Genomic DNA, 21,913 nt, shown 5'->3' on the forward strand with positions numbered 1-21,913 from the left:
CCTCTCTCAAGTGGGGAAACTGAGCCACAGAGCGCTTAAGTAACTTGACTCAGGTCACGCAGCTGGTAAGTGACAGAGCCGGGAGTTGAGTTGAATCCAGGTGTTTTGGTTCCAACATCCACGTGCTTCTCTGCTCTTATATGTTGCTTTTAAGTATTAGCACGTTTATTTGCGCAGGTCCCTACTGCACGGGAAAGTTTAGCATTCGTTACATTTGGAGGTCATCTGTATTACTCCGCCTCCCCCTAACATTCTTTGCCATGCTTATGAATCATCTCCCCTATGCTTGCTTTCGTAGCTTATTTTGAATGATCAGGCATCATCCCCAACACTGACCCTGATTTAAGTGTTTCTCCTAATAGTGTTTTCTTCTGTTTGCTTTGGTCTCTTGTGATTCTAGTAAAATACGTGTTTACTTGTCATCATTCATTCTCCTTGTCATCGTCTTCATTATTTAGGCCGATACTGTGGCCCCTCCATGCCCCACCCCATCACTTCCTTCAGCAATGCTCTGACGCTGAGGTTCGTCTCGGATTCTATAGCGAATTTTGGTGGTTTCCACGCCACATATGCTGCATCAACATCAGGTAAGAAATGTTAGCAGATGGCGCTACTAGGTTAAGAGAAATGTGTAGAAAATCCTTGGTTTATTATTTGGGATTCTTCTGCATTCAGCGTCCAGAGCCAGTTTCCTAGATCACCTCTATGACTTACTATCTTTCAAATGAGGTCAACACGCTTGTAGAGTCTAGCAGTAGTGAACTCGATACCACATCTTCTTTGTCCATTCGTCCATCGACAGACACTTAGGTTGTTCCCATACCTTGGCAATTGTGCCTGACGCTACACGGATGAGCTCTGGAAGTGGGGAGAACTGGTTGGAATGATCTTGGGAGACTATCTTGTCGGTGTCTCCTTGTTCTCCTTCATGATACGTTTGTTAAGGGAGCCCCTGATGGACAGTGTCTGATGGCATCTCTTATGGGTGGACAACTGCTGTTCTTTAGTCTCCCTGGCCTCACAGCTGCGCTCAGGCAGGGCTGGGTGTTGTCACTGATGCAGGATGGATGGTAGCTTATGGGGAGGAGGGGAAAGAGGGGTACCCAGTGCGGGGGCTCTTCGCCAGGAGAGTGCTGCTGGCTTCCTTGTTATTAGCAGCTAAAAGCCTTAGAACACCAAGGAGATTTGTGCATGTTTCTGTGCTCTCCTGAGAAGGAAAAGCTGAAATACTGCCTTCTGTTCTAGGCCAGGGGTGAAAGTCATCCTGGTCAGAAATACCGAGGGACTACAGAATTAAAATGAGTCTCTTATTACATAAAGTTAGAGTTCACAGGGAGAAAAGGCTTTTAGAAAAGAAACTACTGAGATTCCTTCTAATCCACCATACCCTGTGACTTTTAGTTTTCAGGTTTCAGAATCTTTTCCTTATTATATATGATATGGATTTTTTTTATTATGAAATGAAAATGGCATATCCTTTGACGCTGCTAACAGCTGTTCTAGTGTTCTTTCTCCTTTATCTTATGGTGTCTTGTATTCAATATTTAATCTGCCTCTCACTTTGCTTCTCTTTTCTTCTAGCTTGTGGTGGCATCTTCCACATGGCTGAAGGCATCTTCAACAGCCCTGGCTACCCAGAAATTTATCCCTCTAATGTGGAATGTGTCTGGAACATTGTCAGTTCCCCTGGCAACCAGCTCCAGCTGTCTTTTATGTAAGTCCTTTTTTATAGTATATTGTTTCAGGGAGAATGAATCTGCAGGAAGGAAGCAGTGTTACTAATAGGATGGACAACTAATAGCATATTTGTCCAAACAACTGTTAGAGAATATGGCGGGAACTTCAGGAAGTCTGTTTCCATATTTCCTCTGTTTTAGTCATAGTTTAGGTTATAAATAGCATTAAAATTCTCTTGCAGTGGTTTTAGAGTCCTGCCTAACATTACCAAGAGTACATTCCTGAGCTCTTGGTACATTAATTTTTGGAATTCTCATTTTCAGATAACATTAATTTTATCGTTTTTTTAAAAATTAGGAGTATTTAGATTCTTTCAGAGCATCACTAACATTCTTTCTTCCAGCAGAAATCCCCATCTCAGTTAAGCCTTCTTTACCCTTATGTCTTATCCCCATGCTAATCCACCATTGTCAGAAAAGGTGGGTTTATTTGGTATCAGCAGAGAATTGCAAAGACGAGTTTATTTAGGATCAACAGGAAATTGCAAAGATGAGTTTATTTGGGATCAGCAGAGAATTGCAATTTGGGGTCTGCAACCATGGCAAGACACGTGCAAGTCCCTGTATTGTGAGAGAAGGAGAACACTTCTATAAAGAAGAAAAGGAAGTTTAGAGGGTTATAATAAACAGAGAATCCAAGGCTTCTCATTGGTTGAGCCCTTCAGGAAAGAAGAGAGAAGAGGCCTTTCTTCTTCCTGTTGGACTCTACTATTTTTGCAGGGCTTGAGAGCTCCCCCTTTTGGTATCCTGACTATTTAACTGAGGTTTCTGTTTATTAATTTTTTACATTTCCCCCTTTTGATCATAATCTTTCTCTGAAATCATTGCTGATCTAGAGTCAGCGTTTCTAGTTTCAGTGGATTTTTGTGTGTCAATGTCAGGAAGGACCTTTCCTGGTATAGTATCTCATGTCAGAGGGAAAGTGAACAGATTGAAAATCTATTAAGGTCACGTCTGAGTAATTAGGAGGGGTAGGAGGGAGAACTCTCAGGTGTTTTTTATCTAAAGTCCATATGATATCAAGATCATAGACATTGGAGATCATCTGAAGCCTTATGTCATCCTCAAAAGTATATCTTGGGAAAGCTGTCTCGTCAGATGTCGTCTGCTTCAATTCCAGAAAATCTTTACTTTCAGGTCACCAGGTGATGTACAGGTACAGTCAGTGATTCCTTTAGGTGTGCTACATAAATCCAAGAGTCTGTTTCTCAGAGCTTGGTGTCACAAGGGTTGGTTAGCAGTCCCTGATAGGGACCTTTCCAATGAGGTTGAAGTGAGTTCTTCTGGAGGACTCTTTTGCAGTAGACAAAATCTCTAGGTTGCAAGATGTGATGCTTAATGTCTTCATCTCCCAAGGGTACACTATGAAAAGATTGCTCTATTAAAACATGGTTATTTTTAATAGAGGCAATTAATCCTTTGCAACGTTGGAATGTCTCTCCTTTTATCAGTCGTGTGTCAAAAGAAGTGGGAACCAAGTGCATTGGAAATTATGTGACTATCTCAAATGGTAAGAGTTTATGAGTTCCAAAAGCGGAAGATCCAAGATTTAGAAGGACAGATGGCAGTGCTTTTGACCAAGATGTTTGGAGGGCCTCTATAAATGTTGCCAATTGAGTCTTAATGGTGCTGTTAGCGTGTTCGACTAAACCAGAGGAATAAGGGTGGTGAGCACAGTGAAAGTTTTGTAAAACGAGCCAAACAGAGCAGACTTGTCAAAGTACCTGGCCAGTAAAATGGATTCCTTGATCGCTATGAAGTTTGAGATGAGTTCCCCAGGTAGGGATCATCTTTTCCAAAAGGACTTTTGCCACAGAAGGGACAGTAGGCTGTCTGCAAGGGAAGGCTTCAGTCCAGTGTGAAAACATATGGACCATGACTAAAACATATTTATATCCATTAGAGGAAGAAATTGTATGAAATCCACTTACCAGAGCTTGAATTGTCCATTAGGCAATATACAGTGTCTGGGAGCAGTACAAACAGGCTTCCCTGGTTCTACTTTGGACAAGTGGGACAAGTGAGGGTTGGCACTTTTTTCAGCCTTGTTAATGTTTCTCTAATATTGATTCATGAAGGCTATCATCTTGTCAGTAGAACAATGGTTTAATGCACGTACAGCAGTGAGGAGTGGGAGTTTTAGAGTGTTGGGTGGGAATAGGTTGTTATTTGATGCAAACCAGAGCTTTCTCTTTTTGTCAAACCAACAATTATTGAACTTCCAATCTTTTTTTTTTTTTTTTTTTTTGGTACACGGGCCTCTCACTGCTGTGGCCTCTCCCGCCGTGGAGCACAGGCTCCGGACACGCAGGCCCAGCGGCCATGGCTCACGGGCCCAGCCGCTCCGCGGCACGTGGGATCCTCCCGGACCAGGGCACGAACCCGCGTCCCCTGCATCGGCAGGCGGACTCTCAACCACTGCGCCACCAGGGAAGCCCAGAATTTCCAATCTTGTTTTCCTTTTTCTGAGGCTGATTGCTGGGCTTCTCTAGCCAGTTTTTCTAAATTTCCCTTTGGACCACGACAGAAGTTTGGCTGCTATTGGTCCCTTTAAGGGCAGCATTCCTTATAGAAATATCAGCAAGGTGATTTCCCTTCGCTTCCAGAGAGTCAAGTTCACAATACCCCAGAATCTTAATAATAGCTAAAGTGGCAGGTGAAATTATTGCATCCAATAATTCCTAAACACAGGGACCATCTTAAATTTTTTTTCCCACTGGACGTAAGGAAGCCACATTGCTTCCACAATATTCCAAAATTATGAGCTACTCTAAAAACATATCTACTATCAGTATAAATATTGTCAGTTTTGTCCTTGGCTAAAGTATAAGCCCATGTAAAAGCATGTAATTCAGCCTGGGCTGAAGTAACCATAGGTAAAGATGATGTGTCAACAACATCAAAAGGAGTCTCAATAGCATACCTAGAACTGTATTTGCCATTATCACCGCTTAAATGAGAACCATCAGTGAACCATGAGAAGTCAGCATTACCCAGTGGAATTCCCTGTAGATCATCCTGAGGAGTCAGGAGGTGGTGCATCAGTGTTAAGTGCCATGAGGGACTTTGCTGGTGATGGAGGGAAGAGGAGTAGCCGGGTTAAGGTTATTACAATGGAAGAGAGTTATGTGAGGAGCAGTTAACCAAAGGACTTCACAGGAGGTGATGTGGCTGGCTGGGAAATGTTGAGTGTGATGAGAAGTCAGAACTTCTACTGTATGAGGTACAAAAATGGTTAAAAGGGATCTCACAATAATTTTCTCGGTGATCTTAACCAAAAGGGGAGTGGTTGTAATGGCTTTAAGACAAGGGGGATATCCCCACGCTACAGGGTCCAGTTGCTGGCCATAATACCCTATGGGTCAATGGTGGTCCCTGTGTTTTGGGATTAGTACCCCAAAGGCATTCCCATTCTTTTCATATACAAAAAGGAAAAAGAGAATCTGATCATTGGGATGCCCAAGGGCAGGTGGATTCACCAAACTCTCCTTTAGGGCCTCAAAGACTATGTCATCTGTTTCTTCTCTTAAAATTGCATTGAGGTTTTTATTGTTGAGTACAACGTACAGAGGTTTAGCCATAGGAGAGAAATTTGGAATCCAATTTCAGCAATAATCAACTAGCTGGAGAAAACGTTGCAGTTGTGCTTCATTTGGGGTTTTGGGAAACTTAGGTCACCATGAAGTCTATCTGGATCTAGATATAGCCTTTGTTCTGATAGCAGATACCCTAAATATCAAACCTGGGTTTGGGCAAACTGCAATTTTCCTTTGGCTACCTTAGGTCCCTTTAAGGCTAAAAGCTTTAGCAAGTGGATGGAGTCTTCCTGTGAGGAGGCTTGAGAAGGAGCTCAAAGAAGCAGATCATCCACCTATTGCAACAAAGTAGTTGAATCTCTAGAGAATTTTGTATCATCCAGATCAGCCTTCAGGATTCCTGAGAAATAAGGACTCTGAGTAGAACCCTGAGGCATTACTGTCCAGGTTAATTGGTTTTCTTCCCAAGTAAAGGCAAAAAGGTATTGGCTAGCTTTCTAAACTGGAATACTAGACAATGTACTACATGAATCAATCACAGTAAAGAATTTGCTTCCAGTTGGAATGACGTCAGTATCATATAAGGGTTAGGGACAACAGAATGTCAAGAGATAACAATGTTGTTGATTGTTTTGAGATCCTAGATAAACCTTCACCTTTGACCTGTAGGTTTTCTCACCAGTAAAATGGTAGTGTTTCAGAGCACAGTACAAGGGACTATGAGGCCTTGAGCCTTATAATTTTCTATTAGGGGTTTTATGCCTTGAAGATCTTTTTTTAAAAGGTTTTTGATTAATTCTGGGAAGAGGTTTTGAGAGGTCTACTTAAATCTTGATGGGAGGTTTCTTGTGAATTTTGTTGTTGTGAATCTGCAGCGGAAGTTGGAGATTTTGCCCATAAGGAAGGTGGTAGCTGATTCAGTGGAGATAGATGATAAGTATTTCCAGAATCAGCTCTAGTACTATCAGAGGCAGAGGCTGCCTTATAGTAATGGGGTTGAGCGCCGAGAGTGGGGCTCTGGTGTCAGTTAGGACTGGAAGAGCTTCACCCCCGATCTAGAGAAATGTTCCTCCATGCCAACTAAGAGGGAGAATTGGGAAAAATCCCTGTAGTTCCTTGGAGCCCCATCAATGAGAATTGGGAGGATGTTGAAAGGCTGGTTAGAGGGCTGAAGGCACCTGAAGCACTTAAATTTGTAACAGTCTCTTCCAATGTCCTGGCTCTTTGCCATAATAGAAATTAGTAGGGTTTTGGTTTCATTTAGGAGCCTTCATTTGCTGGGGCTGAAGATTAAGAATTTTGGCAGTCTTCCTCTGAGGTGCCTCATCTAGAGTTTGAGAGAGCTGGTTTGCCACATTAACTAAATCTGGAATAGATATAGTTTCCCATTCCATCCTGGTCCTTTTTCCTAGAAGGGAAAGGTCTCAGTTCAGCCCATTAATAAACATAGAGTTAAAAACTACCTGCATAGAATCAACATCTAAAGGAAGACCAGAATTTTCTTTAAAAATAACCTGAAGTTGATTGTAATAATCATGAACAGTTTCATCAGATTTTTGTGTGTATGCCTGGATTTTGTTCCAATCAACAGGTTTTGGAGAAACCCTAGGAACTGCTTGATGAAGCTGCCTAGGGATTGGCCAAGCCTGATCATATAATAAGATAGCAGGCTGGGGACTTCCCTGGTGGTGCAGTGGATAAGAATCTGCCTGCCCATGAAGGGGACACGGGTTCGATCCCTGGTCTAGGAAGATCCCACATGCTGTGGAGCAGCTAAGCTCGTACGCCACAGCTACTGGGCGTACGAGAGCCCACGTGCCACAACTGCTGAGCCCACGTGCTGCAACTACTGAAGCCTGAGTGCCTAGAGCCCATGCTGCTCTGCAACAAGAGAAGCCACTCCAATAAGGAGCCCGCGCACCGCAACCAAGAGTGACCCCCTCTCGCCACAACTAGAGAAAGCTTACGCACAGCAACGAAGATCCAACACAGCCAAAAAAATAAATTAAATTAAAATTAAATCTTTAAAAAAAGATAGCAGGCTGGTCTCCCAGCTGTAATTCTAGAGACCTTTTAGGATTTCCCCCAATTAGTGGTTTTCATCCAGTGCTGAGCCTGGCCTTCACTCACCAGCATATGAACTAGCTGATATAAGTCAGAGAAACCAGGTTGACAAGTTTGAATGACTATATTAAATTGTCCAGCAATTTGTGAGCATCTCCAGTGACTTTGGGAAAGCCTTTGCCTATGGGTTGCAGTTCAGCTTTAGTCCAGGGAGTACAAAAAATTAAGGGCTTAGCCTCTGGATTCTCAGAAGGCTTAAGTTTATTTTTTTAATAGATCTTTATTGGAGTATAATTGCTTCACAATACTGTGTTAGTTTCTGCTGCACAGCAGAACGAATCAGCCATATGCAGACACATGTCCCCATATCCCCTCCCTCTTGAGCCTCCCTCCCATCCTCCCTATCCCACCCCTCTAGGTCATTGCAAAGCACCGAGCTGATCTCTCTGTGCTATGCTACTGCTTCCAACTAGCTAACTATTTTACATTCGGTAGTGTATATATGTGGATGCAACTCTCACTTCGCCCCAGCTTCACCCTCCCACTCCATGTCCTCAAGTCCATTTTCTATGTCTACATCTTTATTCCTGCCCTGCAACTAGGTTCATTAGAACCTTTTTTTTTTTTTTAAGATTCCATATATATGTGTTAGCATACGGTATGTGTTTTTCTCCTTCTGACTTGCTTCACTCTGTATGACAGACTCTAGGTCCATCCACCTCACTACAAATAACTCAATTTCGTTTCTTTTTGTGGCTGAGTAATATTTCATTGCATACATGTGCCACATCTTCTTTATCCATTCATCTGTTGATGGACACTTAGGTTGTTTCCATGTCCTGGCTATTGTAAATAGAGCTGCAGTAAACATTATGACACATGACTCTTTTTGAATTATGGTTTTCTCAGGGTATATGCCCAGTAGTGGGATTGCTGGGTCATATGGTATTTCTCTTTTTAGTTTTTATGGAACCTCCATACTGTTCTCCATAGTGGCTGTAAACAGACATATTCTGACAAGTGCAGAGGAAACAGGAATGGGAAGAGTTTCAAATGGGGAAGCTCATTAAGAGAATTAGTATGGGGGAATTGGCAGTACAAAGGAGGCATAGGTGGTGTAGCAAGGAAGGAGGAAGATGGCCCCGGAGATGAGGTCTGACCGTGAGGAGCCAATGGAGAGACCAGATGGTGCTGGAAGAAGAGCCTGAGGCGTTGGGGGCCATTTTATCTCATTAATTATGTTTGCCTCAGTTAGCCTTAAAATCTTATTTTGTAGAGAGGCAATTCTAGGCTCCAGATAATGTTGGGAAGCCTCAAAATACCAAAGTAAGTATTCCACACATTTCTGGAAATTTTTGAGCTATTGTAGTCTACTTTGGTTCTAAGAAAGTTAAGTTTGGGGATTTCAAAAGTTCCCCACAATGGCCATTGATATCGTAAATTGCTTTTTTTTTTTTTATAACATCTTTATTGGAGTATAATTTCTTTACAATGGTGTGTTAGTTTCTGCTTTATAACAAAGTGAATCAGTTATACATATACATATGTTCCCATATCTCTCCCCTCTTGCATCTCCCTCCCTCCCACCCTCCCTATCCCAACACTCCAGGCGGTCACAAAGCACCAAGCCGATATCCCTGTGCCATGTGGCTGCTTCCCACTAGTTATCTACCTTATGTTTGTTAGTGTGTATATGTCCATGCCTCTCTCTCGCCCTGTCACAGCTCACCCTTCCCCCTCCCCATATCCTCAAGTCCGTTCTCCAGTAGGTCTGTGTCTTTATTCCTGTCTGACCCCTAGGTTCTTCATGACATTTTTTTTCCTTAAATTCCATATATATGTGTTAGCATACAGTATTTGTCTTTTTCTTTCTGACTTACTTCACTCTGTATGACAGACTTTTATCCGGTTGGTCCATTTAGTTAGGAATGTGCATGAGGAAGGACTTTAGTCTTAAACATCAGATCTGCCAGAGTCCCTGTTGGGGGTGTGGGTACTCTCAAAAACTGGGCTTCCATTTCTCAGAGGTTTTTCTCTAAAGTAAAAGAACAATTTTCAAACATTTTACAACACCAACAGCTTAATTCAAACAGCTTGGAAGCCTGAATAACAGCCAATTCTAAGGAAACGTCTTGGTCCTAGAGGAGCCAGGCCAAAGGTTTTTTCAGCCAGTGTCCAGAGAATAGCCCTTTGCAAAGGAATATGCTGAAGGCTGGACAAAAACTGGCACAGTTTCAGTGAAACAGCCCCTGCTCCTGAAGGAATGGGTCGAAGTCTAGCCAGTTTCAGTTGAAACAGCCTGATCTCAAATCAGATAGAAGTGCCAAGTGAATACTCATGTACAGAACAAAGCATTGACCAGAAAGATGAAGCTTTGAAACAGATTCCCAATAAAACCTGGAGAGCTTCAAACGCTAAGAGAGTGTGAGCTCGGATCCAGGAGAAGGACATACCTTTAAACTCCAGGGTTGGCAAGAAAAACAGTGAGTGACAGTGGGCTGGATTTGTGGTTACCATACCTGTTTGCTTATCAAACCAATGAAATGTTGATCTGAATTAAATAGAATGCCAGATACTTCTCCATCAAAGATGGGTTTATTCAGGATCAGCAGAGAATTGCAATTCAGGGTCTGCACCTATGGTGAGCCCCTGCAAGTCCCTGCACAGCAGAAGAAGGAGGATGCTTTTATACAGGGAAAAGGAAGCTGGGAGGGCTTCAGTAAACAAAGAGTCCATGGCTTCTTATTGGCTAAGTCCATGTCAAGAAAGTCTTTCTTCTTCCTCTTGGGCTCTGCTACCTTCACAGGGTGTGAGAGCTCCTTCTTCTGGTTTCTCAGCTTTGTATAACTGAGGTATCTCTTTATTAATTTTTTAACAGAATTTAGTGGTTGATTTGTAAAATCACTCTCATGTTCCTCATTGAACTGTAAGCCTTTTTGAATATGGACTATGGGCATGCAATCAACAGTAGGATCCTGCCACATTCTGCGTGGTCTTAGGTTAAATTAAACAACAATAATATATTTTCTGGAAGTTGTTAGTGAAAAGCACATGGTAAGTGAAATGCGACCTTTTAATCCCATCGGTAGAGAGATACTTGTGACATGCCACACTGGTAATGAGTGCTTAATAAATATTGGATGATAAGACATTGGTATTTATTTATTTATTTATTTATTTATTTATTTATTTATTTATTGGCTGCATTGGGTCTTCGTTGTGGTGTGTGGGCTTCTCATTGCAGTGGCTTCTCTTGTTGTGGAGCACAGGCTCTAGGCGTGCGGGCTTCAGTAGTTGTGGCTCGTGGGCTCTAGAGCGCAGGCTCAGTAGTTGTGGCTCGCGGGCTTAGTTGCTCCACAGCATGTGGGATCTTCCCGGACCGGGGATCAAACCCGAGTCCCCTGCATTGGCAGGCAGATTCTTAACCACTGCGCCACCAGGGAAGTCCCAAGACATTGGTATTTAAATTGCCATTTTAAATTAAAAGTTATTTGTTTTACTGTGTCATAGATTATTGGGCTTTGGTTGGGGTTGATAATTCTGTCTTGAAAAGAATATAAGAAGTAAATTGCTTGGAGAGAAGAAGATTGTTTTGGAGACACTGCTCTGTTTATTCAAAAAAGTCTTGCTTCTCTTCTAGGCATGCCATTCTGTGCATCAAGAATGGATTTTTAAACATGAAAGAGAAGTCCTATTTGTGGACCACATTCAAACATCTCAAGTTACTTTGTTTTAGCCCATCAATCAGACAGTGCCTCTTCAGGGTCCAGCTGGCATTGTGTCAAAACAAAGACACCCTCTGAACACCTGAAAGGCAATACAAGTTTAAGTTGCCACGTGGGAAAGAGGTTTTGTTTGCTTTTGTCTTTACTAAAAGCACAAAGTTTTGTATGGGGAAAAAAATATATGTATGTGACCATATATATATAACTATATATATATAACTATATAACTATATAACTATATATATATATATATATATACCTCTTTGTTCAACAAATATTTATTAAGCCCCTACTTTATACACATAAGCACTGTTGCACCCTTGCTAGATGCTTCATATATGAAGCACATGTTACTCCCATAATTGACGTTTTATATCCAGTGATGAATAAACCATGAACATTGTTCTTACGATAAAGTCCAAAGTCCTTCACACGGCTTAGTAGGCCTCATAATTGCTAGATCAAAGGGCTTTTCTGGTCTTTTTCCTCTTGGTCTTTACCACAGTCACATTCTTGAACAATCTGATGTTCAGTGGTTCTCAGGAACTGGGCCAGGTACTGGGAATGTTTAAGACAGACAAGATCCCATTTCTTGTTAAGTTACTAATAAGTTAATGTCGAGAAGCTATTTGTTTAAAACCTAAAGAGATTCATTTCATCTATAGGGGATAATCATATCCATATAGGGCCATAGGTGTGATTAAAGATGTTAAATTTTAAATGTATACCACAAAGCTGATGCACACCTGATGTTCAATGAATGTTAAATTCTCTCACTCTGCCATTTCTAAAGTATCTTGTGTGGCAGTTCAGAGTTAAATCCAAATGAACAACACTGGGCTTCCCTCCTAGAGGGTGGAAGATAAACACGAAAAGCCAGTTTCATTCATTTTACTCTCAATGGACAGTAAGTCCTGATTATTGCATAAGCAAATCTTAATGCTTCATCTTTTTCCTTTCTCCTCCATAAGAAGTTAATTTTGATTATTTCGTGTTCCTTGCTTGAGTTTTATTTTTAAAGTATAATCTGTGGAATGCAAGATGCTCCCCTCTATGCACATACTGAGAAGGGCTTTATGGCTAGGCCTCTGAGTTATTTCTGCCCTGGTCTAAACTATATCCAGATGGGTGCTTGGAAACTTCCCCTGGGGTGGGTGAGAAGCATATTGAAAACATATGGAATATGTCAAGTTCTAAAATATGGGGTTTGGATTGTGGACATGGCGGTGAAATCGAGTAGGGAGAAAAGCTGGAGAAATTATGGTTGCATCTATAACACAAAAGGAGGGGGGAGAAATAAAACCCCCAAAGACATTTTTTTATAAAACAGATATTTAAAAGAATTAACAGAAAATGTATTTTATGCTGGCAGAGTCCTTTTAAAATGCGATTGATCTAGGTTCAAGAATCAAAATGAGATAATGAGAAACAGTGATTGTACTATTTTTGTTCCACATCATATTTTTACCAGCAGATCTGAGCCAAAGTGTTTGGAAAGAGGATGGATTTGCTTATAAAATGAACCGGACTAAACGAAAGACTTCCAAGAACAATAAAACTTTTTAAAAGGTCTAATTTGATTCTTACAGTATCATCCTACCATCCTTTCTGATGAAATGTCTTTTGTGACATTTAGCATTGGATTATACTAGTCTGGTACAAAAAAACAGAAAAACCTGGCACTTAGCGATCTTCTAGACCATTGGACCAAACTTTATTGTGCATGTTGATCACCTGGGATCTTGTTAAAATTCATATTCCAATTCAGTTGGTTGGTGGGGCCTGATGCTTCATTTCAAACAAGCACTGGGGTGACGCTGATGCTGTTAAACCACGTGCAGCATTTTGAGTAAAGATTTAGGGGCAATTTCATATAAGTCGCCTGCTGAGGAGAATGGTCACCCCTTCTTCCTTCTTCTGAAAATCAGAAGAACACAATTTTAGCCTATTGTACATTGTTGATAACGTTATGATATCATAATAAAGCTGAGCCTGAGTTTAAGAGCCCGACTTGGCAGCTATTCTAAGGGTGGATTCAGAACAATTATTTGCCAGAAGTGATTGTAGTTATGAACTTTGTCTCATGAAGCATTAAGTTGTCAAGGAGGACAGTGGAGGTAAGACAAATGTGTGGTTTGTTTAGCCTGATGTGGGTCTTCCCTGATCTCTTCTGTGCTCGGTTATCAGTCACAGCTTGCTGCTAAGACTAAGTCTGAAATATAGACCCAGATGATCTACACTGTAATAACCCACCTTGGTGGGATTGTGAGAGCCACAGACTCACCGTCTGGCTAGAGACCTACCGGTGCTAGTATCAGCCTTGAGAAGCCAGTGGTAGAGCAGAGCTGACCGGTTTGCTCCAGGGCTCTGGTCGGCAGTGAAGGCTCAGAGGTGTGCCTGATACATTGATCCCAAAGTGAGCAGTGAGGTCCCAGAACCTCCAGGCTGGTCACCTGTACCTTACTCATCCTAACCTGTTAGCTGAGATAGAGCCCGGGGAGGGCGCTGTACTTACTATCATGTGAAGTCTTGCTCACGTAATGTTGAGCAGTGACTGAAAGATACACAGCAAGGAAGTAAGTTTTCTATTCTCGAGACGTGTTTTGTCCTTCCCAATGTTTTTTTTCTATAGTCCTACTAGACCATTCTTTCTTCTTCTCTTTATCTTGTCCTTCTTCTTCTCAGCAAAAATTTCTTTCAGTTACTTCTGAAAAAAAGAAGTGTTTGCACTCACTTGATTTACTTTAAAAAAAAATTAAATTGCTTTTATATTTAAAAATTAATTTTAAATAAATAAAATATTACAGGGCAGCATCACATTCCCTTACCTTCTCATCACAGAGATGACCCATATTCTGAATATTATGTGTATCACGTCTATGCATGTTTAAATCCTTTTATTATATATATATCAATAATATATATATACATGTCTCCATACACACTACATAATATTGCTTTCTGTTTTACATTTTACATAAATGCAATCATACTTATTGATTTTACTGGAAATACATTGAATTTATAGATTAATTTGGGGAGAATCTTTATTGACTCTTCATACTGAACTTGGAGTATCTTTCCATTTATTCAGTCTTCTTTTATGTCCTTCACTAAAATTTCGTATTTTTTCCATAAAAGTCTTATAGATATCATGTTACATTTATTCCTAGGCATCTTATTTTTTGTTGCTATTAAAAATGGTGCCCATTTAAAAATTATGGATGTACCCTGTCCACCTCACCTAAAATAACCCTCCTTAATCACTTGGTTTTTTCCTCCTAGAGCATATCACTACCTCATTATATTTCTATTTATTTGTTTATTATCTATCTCTCCTTCTAGAATGTAAGCTCCCCGAAGGAAGGAACATTGTCTGTTTTCTTCATTGTCCTGTCCCAGTGTTTGGCAATATAGTAGAGAGACAAATATTGTTGAATGAGTGTTGACTAAGTTACATCTTGTAAATTTTCATTCGCTGGTATAAGGAAACCCTATTAATTTTTGCATATTATCCTTTTTTGTTTGTTTGTTTTGTTTTTTCACACACACACACTGTATTTTATTTTTGCAAGAGATAAATAGACTGACACCAAGCATTGTAAATTTGCATATTATCTTATCCTGCCACTGTTCCATTCTCTAGAATCACCCAAAATTTTGTCTCTTGTCTGCTACTCTATCTTCAGTGCCTAGAAAAGGACCTGACATGTTAAGGTGCTCGGTAGATATTTATGAATGAATGAGCGCTCTTGAATATTGATTTATAGCACTTCCTTTCCAATTCTTACAACCATTCCCCCTTTCCCTGTCTTATTGCCCTGGAGAACCCTTAAGTATACTGTGCAACAAAGTGATGAGCAAGCTTTCTTGTGTTGTTTCTTACTTAAAAGAAATGTTTAAAAACTTTTACCTCTAAGTATATTTGCTGTAGGTGTTTGGTGGGCAGTTCTCATCCAGCTGAGAAAATTTCCCTCTATTCCTAATTTTCTAAGAGTTTTTATGATGAATGGGTGTTCAGTTTTAGCGAATGCTTTACTGCAATTGTCACTGATTCTCCCTTCATATATTTTTGCATCTTCTTTTCTCTTTAAATCTTTGTGTGTACGTGTGTGTGTTGAATTGTTGTAATAGATCTTTTCATCTTAAACCATTGTGAGTCCAACCTTATTAAGATTTACAGATTTTACAGATTGATGGATTGATTTAGCTAATATTTTATGTAAGATTTTTCATCTGCATTAAGTGAGATTGACTTAAACTTTCTCTTTCTTTGACCTTCCTTGACTGATTTTGCTTCCAAGATTATATTAAATTCATTAAATAAGTTGGACTCTGTCCCCTCTTTTCAATTTTTTTTTTTTTTTACAATATACACAAGATTAGGATTGAGATATTGACTTATTGGAGCTTTGGTAGAGTTCCTCTATAAAATAATCTGGGCTCAGGTATTTGTTTCCTTTTCTCTGCAGGCAATTTTTAATACTGACATTTTTTGATTTAATGGTATTTTTAGGTTTTTCCTTTTTTTTTCTTCAACTAGTTATAGTATTGTATTTTTATAAAAATTGTCTAAGTTCAAATTTAGTGGCATAGGTTTTTAGTAAATTTCATTATAATTTAAAAAATTTCTAGTATATCTGTTGTTTTGTCCTTTTCTTACTAGTAATATTGTTCACTTAAGCTTTCTTCTGTTATTGGTCAGTCTTATTGGAGGTTTATACTTTGTTAGTCTTATCAAAAGAATAGCTTTTGGTTTCTTAATCTTTTCTAGTATTTTCTACATTTCTGTTTCACTAACTTCAGATGTTGTTGTGTTATTTCTTCTACTTCCTTTATGCGGTTTGTATGTTTGTTTTTTGTTTTACTAACTTCTGGGATTAGACATCTAGTCCACTTTTCTTAGTATTAGTTCTTTTTTACCATAAACATTTAAGGCTATAAATTTCCCTCTAAATAATGCTTTGACTACACTCCCTAAGTCTTATGGGCCCAGCACACTTCTACTGCTCAACTCTGCCTGTTTTAATACATAATGTGTTCACTCTCATTCAGTCCTAGATATATTCTAAATTGCCATTATGATTTCTTGTTTAACACATGGTTTATATAGAAATTTGTTTTACATATCCAAATTGCGGGATCTCTTTGTTATCTCTTTATTACCCTGTTCTAATTTTATTCTATAGTGGTCAGAGAACATATTTTTTAATAGTTTTAATATTTTCTGAGACTTGGTGTGTTGTCAACTGTATATTGATACATTTTTATGCATGTTAATGGGCACATGAAAAATATAGAGAATTTATAAATTCTAATTGTTGGGTGTTATACAAAGCTTGTTATTGTCTTGTTGTTATTGTAATTCATCGTCTTATGGAAATCACCAAAAATCATCTAATTTACTCCTTGATATGTGTGAAAAATAATCCTATAGTGGACCCTCTAAAACTGCTCCTTTAAAAGTTACTAATTTACTTTGAGTAACCAAATCCTATAGCCGAACAGTCCCCAACATTTTTGGCACCAGGGACCGGTTTCGTGGAAGACAATTTTTCCATGGACCTGGTGTTGGGGGAGGTGGGGGGGGGATGGTTCAGGAGGTACTGTGAGTGATGCGGAGAGACGCAGAGCAGCAGATGAAGCTTCATTTGCTCGCCTGCTCGGGGGTTGGGGACCCCTGCTATAGCCTGCTCTTAATCCTGGATCTTTCTGTCATATGACACTCTTCATCACTCTCTCCTTAATTTTCTCTTGGTTTCTGTGACATGACACTGATCTTGTTTTTATCCTACTTTCCAGACTATTCTTGGGTTTATTGCTTCCTCTTCCTTTCACTGAACTCAAAATATGGGTGTTTCCTAAGCTTCTGCTCTTATCTCTTCTCTCTCTCTCTATGTATCACTCCCCACTTTTTCATTTCTAAACCCCCAATCTAGCCATGTTTTCAGCTATTTTCATATGTGTACAGGTGATTTCCAAATACAGCCTCAGAGTCTCTTCTGAAGCCCAAACTTGGCACCATGAATTGGGTTGAGTTGGCTTTATACTTGTGGATCCTTCTCTGGACCATCTCTTCTATTATATTTATCTATTTGTCTACCCTCCCACCAACACCATATTACCTTGATTATATCCAAGTTTTTTAAGCATTGAGGCCAATTTTTAAAGGCATTCATTTAGCATCTATGTGTTCCAGACTCTTTATATATGTGACTAATGACAATTACATGAGGTAGATCTTATTTCCCACCCTCCATTCCCCCATGTCATCATAATTGCAGAATATAAAGAAGTTGAATATGCCATGCTTGAACGCTAGCCTGTTTTAGTGCAAATGCCATGTTTTTTCTACCTTTACAGAAATTAAGTACAGATGCCTTTGATTGGCATTTAAGCTCTCCCAAAATTAACCCATCATACTGCTCCAGCTATGTCTTCTAATGTTTTCTTAAAGGTACTCAGTATTCTAACCAAACGAGACCTCTCACAGATTTCTAAATATGTCCCACTCTTTCTGCATATGTGCTTTGGTTAGCACGCATTCCCTGCCCACCATTTTTGCACCTTAAATCCAGCTTATGTTTACATTTCCATCTTAAAAAAGAATCTCTCCATCAAGCTATTACTGAACCTCACAATTGCATGTGATACCTCTGCCTCAAAATAACTCTGATGGCATGATATTCTGTCTTCTATATTCTGTTTTTTTCTATCTTGTTGCCCAGTTTTCCCCCAGAAAGAAAACTCCCTGAAGGCAGTGTATTAATTGTCTTTTATCTCTTGAATCACCATTTCAACAAATTTGAGTGTAAGAAATGTTTTGAGTTAGCCAAAAGACACTGTGATTAAAGTTAAAGAAAAAATTTAAAAACCAAACAGGTCAACCCAGCAAGTGATTCAGGATAATCCCAAAATTTATTTTATCAGTTAAATCCCTAATTTTGTTTTTTTCCAACCAGGACTTTCCAGGTGGAGGAGTCTCAAGACTGTAGCAGAGATTTTGTGGAGATCCGGGAAGGAAACGCCACTGGTCGCTTGGTGGGACGATACTGTGGAAACGTCCTCCCTCTCAATTATTCATCCATTCTTGGGCACATCCTGTGGATCAGATTTGTCTCCGATGGCTCAGGCAGTGGCGTGGGCTTCCAGGCTGCATTTACCAACAGTGAGTTGGTTCTGTTTTAGTGATGGCTTCCAGAATGTGTCCTACAAACTAGAAGGATAGCAATGTTTTCAGTAATGCATTAAGAACAATTCCCCTATATTTAATGTCTCTGTGGAATTACTTTATTATATACTAGAAAAATTAAATTATATATGAATGACTCATTAAGAGCCAGGGAGAGCATTCTCAGTGGTTCTAACATTCTTTTAAAGCTCTAGTGTCTACCTAATTTTAAGTTAAACATTTTTCATGACATTGCAATAGAGAGTTTTCTAATGTATCATCGTTTCAGTTTGGTATACTTATATCAAATGTGTTTCATTTGATCCCATAAACTCTATATTCCTCAAGTTAAAAATGTTTACTCTGGTACAAATTAACCCATTTACGAAACAGAAACAGAGTCACAGATGTAGAAAGCAAACTTACGGTTACCAGGAGGAAAGGGGAAGGGGGGAGGGATAAACTGGGAGATTGGGATTGACATATACGCACTGCTATACATAAAATAGATCACTAATCAGGACCTACTGTATAGCACAGGGAACTCTACTCCAGACTCCATGATGACCTATATGGGAAAAGAATCTAAAAAAGAGTGGATATATGTATATGTATAACTGATTCACTTTGCTGTACAGCAGAAACTAACACAAATTTTAAATTAACTAGACTCCAATAAAAATTAATTTAAAAAAACACAAGAAACATTTACTATTACTTTAGGATAGTCCTAAGTGCTCAGATATTGTAATAACAGGATATTCTTCTAATAGGATAAAATGTTAAATATTAATAGCTACTCTATATGTTGTTTGAAAATGTCAGTTTCTCTTACATAGTTAAAGAAAAAAAAAAACATGTTTCGTTCTTTTTTAACATGAAGCAAAATAGGTAAACCAAAATTATAGAACAGGGCTGGTGATACCCCTTCCCAAGTCACCAAGTTCCCTGATGTCTGGGAACCCAATTTTACATGGGACGCGATTGCTTGTTTTCACACCATGTGGTCTTCTAAGGAGATGGAATTCCATTCACCATATCACCCTTCTCCAAAGAATTAATAGATAGCAGAGAAACCAAAAGGGAAGCAGTATTTCTTTCAGTGTTCAGAAAAGAAATTGCAGTCAATTAGAAGTCCATCCTTTTTAACACCCCTTGCCTTTTGTTTCTTTCATTTGACTAAAGAGCTGTTCTAAGTAGGTCTGATTTACTACTCTGTTTTCCTTCCTAGTATTTGGCAATGATAATATTGTGGGAACTCACGGGAAAATTGCCTCTCCCTTATGGCCCGGAAATTACCCCCCCAACTCCAATTACCATTGGATAGTGAATGTGAATGAATCTCAGGTTATCCATGGTAGAATCTTGGAGATGGACATGGAGGCAACACTCAACTGCTATTATGACAAACTAAAGGTGAGTTTCCAAGAGCAACTGATGTTTATACATTTTGGTGACTTGCTATTGGCAACCATAGATCCAAGTTAATGTCTATTCAAGCATTCACAAGTCATAGGGGATGGTCTACCCTACATCACGAATACCCCTTCCAGGTTACCTGAACAATGGTGATTCTGATAGTATAATTATTATCTTTGATTCTGTAACTAACTTTTTTTCCGCATTATTGTAATCTTTCTGTTGGGCTTTATCTAAGCATGTGTATGTGTCTTAATTAAGAATTTATTCTATCTTATATCCCATTACCCAAGCATGTATATGTGTCTTAATTAAGAATTTATTCTATCTTATATCCCATTACCCTGTTTATTCTCCTGTTAGAGTGTTAAAAATTTGAACAATCATTTTAAAGTAAGTAAATATAAGTATATAAAAATTGTGGCGATCATTGCCATCCAGACATGGGCAACTGCATCAATTCCAGAAACACTATCAGATTATTTTTTTATCCAGTTTTACTGAGGTATATTTGACAAATAAATATTATATATATTTAAGATGTACAACTAGGTCTTTTGATATATGATATTTTACAATTTTACATTGTAAAATAATAATCACAATCAAGCTAATTAACATATCCATCACCTCAGATGGTTACCATCTTCTTTCTTTGTTTCTGGTGTGGTGAGAATACTTAAGATTTACCCTCTTAGCAAATTTCAAGTATATACATGGTAATATTAGCTATATCACATTGTTCTACATTAGGTCTTCAGAATTATTAATCTTACATAACTGAAACTTTGTACCCTTTGACCACCTCCCTGTTCCCCGCTCCCCGCATCTCCTGGTAAACACCATTCTACTTTCTGCTTCTATGGGTTTCACTGTTTTACTATCAGATTCTTGAGGGCCAAGGTTCTGTCTTATTCATTTTAGGTCCACAGTGCTTCACATAGAACCTAGTACTTGATAGATGCTCAGTAAGTTGGAAATAATTATTAGCTAATTTGAAATCTGAGCTTATATAGTAGCTTCAATAGAGAAATATGTAATAACACTTATAACGAACTTGTTCAAATTATTTACAAGATGGAGGGAAGGATATGAAATGTAATTGGAGAGATCCACCCACATGTGAAGAAAAAAATAAACATGCTCAAGATTACGTGTTTGGAAACTATCACAAAATATGTCTCTAACTATGTAATCTAACATTTTCAACCAAATGAAAGAGATTTCTTGCGTGCTTTGAGTATGCTGAGCCCTCACAAGCTGTGATTCTGTTGCTGTTATTAATTCTGCTCCTTTACTTCTTTGGAAATGTGAACTCCTTCAGGATACCTGGCCACTTTCTCTCATTAGACTTTTCCTTTTTCTTGTGACTTTTCCTTTTTCTTGTGACTTTCCCCCTTTCTTCCTAATTCCTCCCTTTTGTGGCCCCAAAGCACATTTCATAGGCACTGTTGTTGTGCCACTATCCTGGTTCCTACTTTTCCACCCATAAGTTTTACTGTAAATCGAATAATGAGCTGTATCACATGGAGCATGGTTACTAATATAATTCTGCGGGGAAGATATAGATACTTTTAAAACACATTTAATTACTTGCAATCATAGTTTATACTTCGTGGTTTTCTATTTATGAAGAAAAATGGAGGTGATTGCCTGAGTTCAGTGCTGTATTATCTGTCCCTTCCATGCAGGTTTATGATGGGGCTGGCATTCATTCCCGCCTGATTGGAACCTATTGTGGTACCCAGACTGGCTCTTTGAGCTCCACTAGAAGTTCTTTGACATTTCAGTTTTCTTCTGACTCTTCAATCTCAGGGAAAGGATTCCTTTTGGAGTGGTTTGCAATGAATGCCTCTGTCGGACCTTTACCTACCATTGCTACAGGTGTGTTTGGTAATAAATGAAATTCTTTTTAGGGGCTGATATGTGCAGACTAATATTTCAAAGGTTCCTACTAATAAGGGCCAAATACACAAGTGAATAAGAAGAGTAATTACAGTCTCAAAACCCTTCCTCCATATGTTCAGGTGTCCTTTGAATTTCATAAATACTTAGAGATTAGATGTTTATTTCAAAAAAATGCTGGTTTCCCATTATATTTTCCATAATAGTTAAGGGTTTGATGTCCATAAGATATTCTACTTACAATTTCTAGAAATCGCTTTAGAGATCTCTGAAAGTTTGGTTTGCAAATACCATACTCTCTCTCACACATACACACACACACACACACACACACACACACACACACACACACACACA

The 21,913-nt window shown here is 39.1% G+C and overlaps 1 protein-coding gene across 4 annotated transcripts in view; it reads left to right on the top strand.

Annotated features, from left to right (window-relative positions):
- CUBN (cubilin) overlaps positions 1–21,913 on the top strand; it is a 264,461-nt gene that overhangs the window by 143,982 nt on the left and 98,566 nt on the right. For all 4 annotated transcript variants that reach the window (XR_003795949.1, XM_029238289.1, XM_029238291.1 and 1 more), the window contains exons 35-39: positions 459–587; positions 1,582–1,714; positions 18,024–18,229; positions 19,464–19,648; positions 21,343–21,535. Coding sequence is in view for 3 of the 4 variants with exons in the window: in XM_029238289.1 (XP_029094122.1) it covers positions 459–587; positions 1,582–1,714; positions 18,024–18,229; positions 19,464–19,648; positions 21,343–21,535 (846 nt within the window). In the remaining variant the exon portion in view is untranslated. The remainder of the gene's footprint in view (positions 1–458; positions 588–1,581; positions 1,715–18,023; positions 18,230–19,463; positions 19,649–21,342; positions 21,536–21,913) is intronic.

This window comes from Monodon monoceros, unplaced genomic scaffold (genome assembly GCF_005190385.1).
Source record: "Monodon monoceros isolate NGI ecotype Baffin Bay Population unplaced genomic scaffold, NGI_Narwhal_1 Super_Scaffold_21, whole genome shotgun sequence".
Lineage (NCBI taxonomy): Eukaryota > Metazoa > Chordata > Mammalia > Artiodactyla > Monodontidae > Monodon > Monodon monoceros.